Source organism: Anarhichas minor, unplaced genomic scaffold (genome assembly GCF_050575085.1).
Source record: "Anarhichas minor isolate MPS153535 unplaced genomic scaffold, ASM5057508v1 ptg000025l, whole genome shotgun sequence".
NCBI lineage: Eukaryota > Metazoa > Chordata > Actinopteri > Perciformes > Anarhichadidae > Anarhichas > Anarhichas minor.
In genome coordinates, this window is record NW_027466471.1 from 12,940,906 (window position 1) to 12,950,210 (window position 9,305).

Sequence of the window (9,305 nt, forward strand, 5' to 3'; positions counted from 1 at the left end):
ATCTCTTTGTTTCTTCTGTTACAATCTGCCTCAGCATCCACAGAACAAAAAGCTTGCTTCAATGGACCTTTTATCACACACATTTACATTTCACTGCTGTATCAACTTAAATCTGACCCCATTCCCATGCATTTGCACAAGAACTGTGAAACTGTTCCCTTTTGTTTAACTTAGTTGTGTGCTGGCAGCCCGGCACTGAATAAAAAAATGCCAAAGAATAAATAAATGTGAGGAGAGTCTAATCTTAAATCCTCGCCCCGACATGGGTTCATGCCAGATACATGGCCCCTAATCTGGCAGCTTTAACAATACTGTTTAAATCTCTGCGTAAACCTCTATATCTTCACATAATGCATGTTGATTGGGTTCATGTGGAAAACAAATGTTCATTGTCGAAAAAAGGGATGGCTACACAAATTGATTTAAAAGTCGTATTCTTTATTTCAAACTGCTTTGTTGAAAAAGGTACATGCCGATAAGATACAAAAATACCTTCACCTCTTTGTGTGTATACATATGCGCAAGTGTGAGATATTTTTAAGTTTTGCTTTTACAAACAATGTATCACCATATGACCACATGTAACCTACAGTAAGTACCATATGTCAGTGCCCAGGGTCAGAAAAAGTAAAACATAAAATATCAAATCAGTACCAAAAAAAGGGTGCTATCATCTGGCAAACCAGTTTACCAGCTCGGTATGTCCAAAACATGCTCTCTGTGGTCCGTTGGACACTTTTATGATTTCTTTTTTTTGTTGGTTTTGATTCTTTATTCTCAAACATTTATTCAGATCTAATCCCTAGAGCATGACTATCAATTAATCGTTCTTTATGAGTGATCGTCAGTATTACTCAGGCCTTTAAAACAGTAGAGTCCGAGTGGAAATGCGCCTTTTTAATAGCTCATAACCTCAGTGAGAATTTGTGAAACTGTCTTCTCAGTCAAGGGGAATTGCTACAACTCTGAGACAATCAGGGAATCTTTTTGTTAAAAGGTTGTGTTCAGGGCAAAAGGGGAAGATGTATACGTCTTCTGCATTGTCTGGCGGAAATCTTGTCGTTTTGTATTTTCTAAAAACTACACTTCACAAAAAAATCTGACAGAATCTGTTTTTGTCTTTAAAAAATTATAAACATGTAAAAAAAAACATTTTGTTAAAACAAACATACCACATACATTACTAAGACTGTATATGAAAGTGTAATGGGGGTTTGATCTAACAGGAGCTATCAATGCAGAATAGGTCACAGTCCATCGAGGCATTCAGTCATTCAGTCATTTTGATCACAACTCCTCAGGTTGAAAAACGTGGGAAAAAGAGCTTTAACTATGATTAGAGAGGGATCCCGTTGAATACATAATATAACATGTACGTATGTAGCCACAGCTCAACAGTGGTAGTCATGTTCATGACTCTTATCAATCTAAGATCTTTCACTGATGGGATACTTGGTAAATGGGTAACATATCACATCCCTCTGGTCCTAAAGTTGCAAATATTATCTGCACATGAGGTTGAATGCTCTTAATCTTCACACATCTAATCGCTCTGTGGAGGACAAACCTAACTTAGATCATGTTTCACAACCATCAAGTTCTTGTATCTATCACATCACTCATACATTAGCACTATTGCCTTTTATCCGACAGTCTGTCTTCAATTAAAGTTAGAAAAAAAGAAATTTTACTGGCTACAAAATATTTTTTATTCATTACATATGGAAGTAAGACGTACAGTATTTGTTTCTTTAGCAGTTAAAAGAGTGTTATCACAGTTTCAGAAAGGTACTAGCTCATGCTAGTTAAGATCCAAAGGTTGTTGGCTTTATCGTTGATTTTATTGGTTGTCGTTGTTGCTTCTCTTTGGTGGTTATGGCTTCCCTACTCTTACCTACCGCCTCACTACTCATCTTTGTAGCAGTAGACGCCGTAAGACTTTTGCATCTTGTCTGGGAATCCAACAAAGCGCACTGCAGCTTCTGTGGGGCTACAGTTCTTGCGGGGCCTGGAGATGGGGTAGCGGACACTACCGTCAGCCAACCAGCCAGCGTCGCAGCGATCGAAGCCCTCGAGCTTCCAGGCGGAGTAGATGTGGCCCACCCTGGCAATCTCTGCCCCATCGTCTAGGCATCCCTGCACAGCCTCGTCAAAGGTCAGCCTGTCGGGCTGGACCAGCCAATAGAAATGTCCTGAGCAGAGAGCACAAAACAGATGGTCAGAAAAAATAATATATTTCCTACTCTTTTTACAGGTTGGTCTACCAAAACCATAAATTGCAATGTGTTTTCTGTTGCAAGAATAATAAATTAAAATAATGGTGAATCAAGAAAATGGATATACAAATAAAAGTAACCCACCCTTGAGTGCAGAAGCAAAGCAGAAAACGTCAAAGCGGCCCTTCTGTTTGTCGCGACTTCCATAGCTTATGAGGCCAGGCCCTTTGTTGCCACCGCAAGGCCCTCTGGCTCTGGTGACGGGATAATGCACTGTGCCATCACTCAGCCAGCCAGCATTGCACCAGTCCAGGCCGCCCTTCCAGGCCTGATGCAGTTGATCTAAGGTGGCGACGGAAGCATTCTGTTCCAGACAAGCCTGTGTAGCATTGTCGAAGTTCAGGTTGTAGCGGCCCGTACTGGGGGAGTATGGGAACACAACACCTGAGCGAGGAAGAAGAGATAAAATGAGTATGACAATATGTCAACAATCAGTCTGCACTTAGTTGTATGATGAATGTCCATCACCTGAGACAATGCCCACAGAGGCCAGACATTGCTAACTCATTAATTGTGTGCTTGTTTACCTCTCTGCATGGAAGAAATAATCATATTTTGCAAACTGATCTGCTGCACTAAACATTAAAGCAGGCTACTCTAAACTGCTCTAACTCCATGGATCCAACAAAAAGTAGTAAAATAATTACTCAAAAGTGAATCCAAATCAAGAGAAATATTATAAAGACTTAATTCTCTGGCATCATGGTGCCTTCCTTATACCAAGTTTTACCTCATTTCATAAATTCTAAGCTGTATTTCATGATTACCAAACGATTTGGCAAATTCTAGCAGCTGTATCAAAGTAACACATTGTTAATATTTGTGTGATTCTTCACCCGTGAAAGATGGGTGGGAGCCGCCCTTTTCTGCAGAGGAGTTTTAACCCACTGCAGTGATTTAGTGTGTCACCGTGCAAGGTTCCAGGGATCTATGTTTGAATATATCAATAACCCAAACATGCATGAAAAGCAGTTTGAAGACTCTTTGTATGCCATATTTTCAAAGGAAGATGATTTAGTGATTTATAAAATCTGAAAAGTCAGTCAATGTAATAGGATATGGACTGGAGAAAAAAAGCGAAATGTGTTTCTGTTTACTGATGTTGAACAGTGTTCAAATGTGATCATGGCTGAATCATTACAGCGGTTTGGATGAATCACAACAAGCTGTCTGATCTTTTCTTTTTCTTTTTCCACAAGAAAAGGAAATGTGGATGTTTTCAATAACTAGAAAAAAAAATGTTGAGAAAGATGATTCATCTTGAACTACATGTATTTTTAACAATAAAAGGATACATGTAAAATGACTGGTGGTGATAGAGCTCCTAATGTTATCACAGCTGGTATACTAACTTTTTTTTAAGGTCCAACCCTAGGCTGAGTTTCTAAATAGATATAAAAAAACAGGATTTACCATCAGTGAGACCACCTTGCACATCCAAGGTAATCTCTTCCATGAAGTCTACCATGCCGTTGATGATCTCACAGCGGTATTTTCCGGAGTCATCTGTGGAGACATCTGTGATTGTTATGGTGGCATCTTCAACTTCATCCGTCAAAAATACACGGCCTGCGAAGCTTCCGTAGGTCTTCTTGTGCAATCCCATTGAAAGTAGCACATCCTCATTCAGTGCTTCGTCTTCTGCCACTTTGGTCCATTTGACTCGGATGCCAATGTTACCAAAGGCCAAGGCATCTTTGGCAGGGAGCCGGCAGGGCAGGGTGACGTTGGTACCTAGGTCTGCCAAAACCATAACTGGAAAAGAAGAAAAAAGTATAGAACCTTATTCGGGTTTGGTGATTAATCTTATGATACTTGCATTTATATCGGAAAATGTTATGTAATGTTTATTTTAAGTTAGAGCTATATTTTACACAGTGATTCCAAAGATTGCATCCAGTAATGCTTGCCTTGACTTGCTTGGCATGAAAGTGATACAGTCAGTATGAGAAAACACGAAAAAAGGGGGAAAATTCCCCTTTTCACAGCATTTTTTGACACGTGTGTTTTGTATGTATTGTACAACACGGGCATACACACAAAAGCTTTCTCACACAAAACTATCAAAGAGTTTGGGTGTATCCTGTTTGGTTTATTAGATACAGTATTGGACACCAGCCAATCTTCAGCCTCTGGAGCCAATCAGTCTCCTTACTGCTCTTGTTAGTCCTAACACTTTCAGCATTAACCCTCAAAATATAATCTTAATTAATCTGTAGCAATCTTTCATCTGCTCCATCTGCATATGTATGTGTTGTTAATAGTATGTCAGGTACCATGTGAATAACAGGAAAGGTCAACAGATAACATAGTTAAAGGTATCTAGACACAGAATCTAGCTGCCATCATTATTTTTTTTTCCTCTCTGTACTCCTGTCCAAACTAGGCCACCCTTTAACTCACAATGGCGGATCATTTGTGTCTCACCGTGGGTTCCCACAATCTCCCTGACCTCCATGTTCAGACCTCACAGTGCTTGCTTAGTTAAGAGGACCCCAACCAGCAAGGGGCCTCCTGTGCCAGGCAATAATAAGCACCAGATGGATGGATGTACACAACCCCTGCTCTGACTCCCACCACCACCGGTAAAGCCTTGAACAATCAACCTTGTAAGTGGAGTCAAACTCTGCAACGCATGGGACTTGTAAGATAATATGGTAATTACGTAACTGAGTAAATCAACTGGCATTTTGGCTTTAAGTATTCTGCAGGCATAACTATTAATCTAACTATGCTGTTTTTAACAGAGTCCTGGTTCAGTGCTGAATGTAAAAAAACAAAAAACTTCCATGCTCTGTTTCTGATTTATTTTCTTCCCACTTACTCAAATTGAATGAACTGTGTCTAAACCAGTCTGTCTCTCCTTTCTTACTGAGGATGCCACCATTTGTGTTGAGGTGCCTCATTTTGAGCAGCAACACTATAGAGCCCTGACTGGAATACTGTATCACTTGCTCCTCGATAGGGGAAAACGTTTCCCACATGGGCAATACAGGAAACAATAGAAGCCACTGGCATTGATCAACCCACTGAAATGACTTCTAATCCACCCCATGCCTAAACTACCCCAATCCTCCATTCTATCCACACAGTAGACGCGTGTCTGGACTTTGTTCAGTGGTGCTCAGATCATTGGTATTGAGCTCTCCTGCAGAAGGATTTAATTACCAGAAGCACCGGTGACAGACCTAATCTACCCTTCAGTCCAACCTCGTGCCACTCTCCCTTCCATTTTTTTTTCTTCATTTTATTCATTAGGATGCAAACCTTTTCATGTGCCAGAGACTTATTCTATTACCCAATCACCACACCCAGTAGCCTCACTCGCCTCTCGCTGGTTAACAAGATGCCAGGTTTTCTACGAGCTAGGAAACACCCTATATGCTAATGCTAATACTTACTAATATCTTTGAAAGCAGAGTTTATAGCAGTTTGGACTAGAGTCTGTGTGCCAGTTCTGTCAGTGAGGAATGACTCACAGCATCATCATGCCTCATAAATTCACTGCATGGGTAGCAGTTGCATGACGAGCATAATGTTGAACATCCCAGTGTTCAACATTATGCTCAGAAAAGATTAGTATGGATTACTGAATACATACCAACCTAATACAATAATAAAAATAAAGAACTCTTACTGGAGCAACCTTGAGGGTTGCTGCAAGACAGTAGTAGCAGACAGAGAGACAGGCAAAGTAACTCCACACTCTTTCCAGCTCCTGCAGTTACCAGCAGACATGTCCCACGGGAGAATGTGGCCCCGACCATGTGGGGTACACTACACTCATAAAGCAACAGCCTGTTGTGTTTACGTAGACTTTCAGGAAAAGAGGGAAGCCTGTCTGTTCTTTGTTGCACGTCACCCACATCCTATTTATATAAGTCTCTCTGAGGTCAAAGGTTGAGCCAAATTGTCACATTTAATATAAGTTGGGATGACAAATAATTCAGTTACTGTTTCTATCTGACATCTTTGTGGAGTGCAGCTGGGAATTATAAAACAGCAAAGAAGTAAATGAATACATGTGCATGACAATAAAAAAGCCCCGCAGCTGCAGCCAAGACCCACTGCCAGTTTATGATCGAGCAGTTCTCTCTCTCTCTCTCTCTCTCTCTCTCTCTCTCTCTCTCTCTCTCTCTCTGTCTGTCTGTCTGTCTGTCTGTCTCTCTCTCTCTCTGTCTCTCTCTCTCTCTCTCTCTCGCTCTGTCTCTCTCTCTCTCTCTCTCTCTCTGTCTCTCTCTCTCTCTCTCTCTCTCTCTCTCTCTCTCTCTCTCTCTCTCTCTGTCTCTCTCTCTCTGTTAAAGGTTGTAATAGCAAGCGTTTGGAACCATCTGCTTTGTTGTAAGAACGAACTATAAATTAACAACAGTGGTCCAACTCTACTCAGTGACTTATATATTCAGAAACTACAACAGTGTAATTATGCTGTTAAAGCCCTTAGCATAATTTGCGCTTTACATTATTGAATGAACAAAATGTTTAATGGGTTCAAATCCCTCCTATATGAAGGGATGGACATCATCAGTGAGCATTCACTGCATGTTTATTTCAGTGTGCCACACCCTCTGACAGAGCAGCTAGATATGAGATGCTTTGCAGTACCGCACACTTTGTACTCTGCTGCTGGCCTGCTAGTGTCAGTATGGAGACATAATTAACAAGCACAGCTGGGACAAACACAGAAGGCCAACTCCTATAAAGTAATTCCAATAAAGTCTTTGCTGCTCTCATGCACGCACAAAGACAGTGTGTGGGTGTGAATCGCTCACATGGGCAAACACACATCCTCAGCACACATGTATAGTAAACTGTCATCAGAGTCATTTGTGAATTAACACAAATGCAAAAGCACACAATTTGGCTCCATCAGCATCTCATCTCCTAGCCTAAACACATTTTAAACTCGGCCCCCGGCCCCATTTTCCACTCGAGCTCTTTTTCCCACCCAGCCCTAGCAACGGGGCCAAGCCTCAGTAACCAACAACTACAGTGAGCATTAGACTTAACAGACTATTACCTCACAGGGAAAGAGAGAGTCATTTGGCTGCTGTTCAGCATGGGGCTCTATACGTTTAGCTCGGGTCATTAATCTTAACTTTTCTTCTGTCACGCTGCCTGTTACCGTGGCGGACTTCCAAAAGCTCCCAGTGCCAGAGTGAGTCAGTAGGTATAAGGACGGGCAACGCCCAGTGAACAGACAGAATACATTGCTCATATGGCCAATAAAAGATATACTGTACGGTTCGATTGCTGGCTGGCCTGAGCCTAGCCAATGCTTTTACGTAATGCAGACAGTGAGGTCATGTATAAACATGTACATGTAGTGTACAGACACATACGCCAGACACACACCTGTGACGTCACTGGCTAGTGGGAGCAATTCCAATGTTTGACTTAAGCAGCATCAGCAGAGTGAAACTATTCTCCCCAGAGACAAACATTTCCTCGCGTCTTGGAAGAGAGAGAGCTGACCCACCCATAATTTGACATCTACTGAGTCAGCTAGCAGGGCTACTGAAAGCATTTTAAATATCACTCATATAACACATGAGAGCCTTCTGCTGTCGCTTTTTTTTTTTTTTTCCAGCAGTAGATCTATTCTGGTATTTCATAGCTTGCAGTTGCAGCAACCATTTCAGTGTGTCATCCTGTTGGCAGGTGTGAATTTGAATTATAACAGCATGGAGTGCAGGGCTCTCTGATAAAACGCCTTTCTATAGGTTGTTGCTTTCTGTCTGCCACAGAAAGAAGAAGACAAACAACTGATAAAATGGCAGAACAATTACAAAAGGTGTAAACTCTACCGTGGGAAATTCCTGACTATTTTTGCATCCATAAAGGGACAAGCACTACTAGCCCAGTTTCAGCCACTGAGGCACTTACGACCCAATTTAAGAGTACAGCCAATAGTATTAGTGGTGCGGTTTTCATTCAGTAGCGTGGGTGGTGAGCCTCTGTGAATGTAGGGTGATTAACAGTTTTCACCAGCCAGTTCATACTGTGGTGGTCTGTATGCAGGAAGTCAGTCAGTCAATGGTGAGTCACACTATGTGTGTCTGTGTGTGTGTGTGTGTGTGTGTGTTACCCCAGAGACGCCTCTGTTACCTACTGCTACAAAGACCCCGTTGTTACACAAGCCTGAGCTGTGGTACCACTTTGCTCAGGTCCCTTATGCCGCTCATCCTCCAGTTCTTATCTTTCTTCATGCACAGTAATATTCTTGCACATCAACACACATGCATTCACAAAAAAATGGTAACAGAAAAAGACAATCACCTACATACCTGAATATCAAACCTTTTGACATGAATTTGTATCTTACCTGTTGGTAATGGGGGATAGCTCATCGACTGGCTGAATGCACTGCCAGCCAGGGTCAGGGAGAATATTGTGATGCACAGCAGACTCGTCATTTTCTCTTTTTTTCCAAATAAATTGTAGTTACAAAATTTAAACTACAGAAGTTATCTAATCTTTAAATATTTTAGTAGAATCAAAAGTTAGCTTGAACAACTTTTCTTCTGTTTAAATTTTTATTCATCTGGCTGTTCTTCTTTCTGTCTGTCTTTGTGCAGCAGCCGCCTGTGGTGCTACTGGAAAGTTTGGGCTCGTCAGAGGTCCAGACAAGTGCCTTTTATTGTAGCCTTACATGGGTAAGACCACTCCCCCTCCCCTCAGCCCATCACCATGCACAGCTCTATACTGGCTCCCGGTAGCCACATTATTTATGAAAAACTCCCTCCGCTCCCTTGGGAGGATGAGGTATACAGCAAAACTCCAGACAATTAACCTGCAGATCATTATCCAGAGTAACGTGTTTTAGATAGATGGAGAACTAAAGTGATTCCTATGAGGAATGCAAGACAGTAAAGATAAAACAACTTAGGTAAAAGACTTGAAAAAGATCAGATGTGCATTTGTTCTCAATAGAGACAGTGAATGAAACACAATCTTAAAATATAAAAAATATTTTACACCACATTCATTGTCCAATGACTTGCAGCCTAACTATTAACTCTGATTCATTCT

General features: G+C 41.3%; 1 protein-coding gene across 1 annotated transcript; it reads right to left on the bottom strand.

Moving 5' to 3' along the window:
• Positions 1 to 477: 477 nt before the first annotated feature.
• hapln1a (hyaluronan and proteoglycan link protein 1a) lies at positions 478 to 8,822 on the bottom strand. Its single transcript, XM_076099451.1, has 4 exons — positions 8,599 to 8,822; positions 3,690 to 4,031; positions 2,361 to 2,660; positions 478 to 2,192 (listed from the first exon to the last, which is right to left on the bottom strand). Exons 1-4 carry the CDS (start codon positions 8,687 to 8,689, stop codon positions 1,906 to 1,908), a joined length of 1,020 nt encoding a protein of 339 aa, XP_075955566.1. The 5' UTR covers positions 8,690 to 8,822; the 3' UTR covers positions 478 to 1,905.
• Between the last annotated feature and the right edge of the window lie 483 nt (positions 8,823 to 9,305).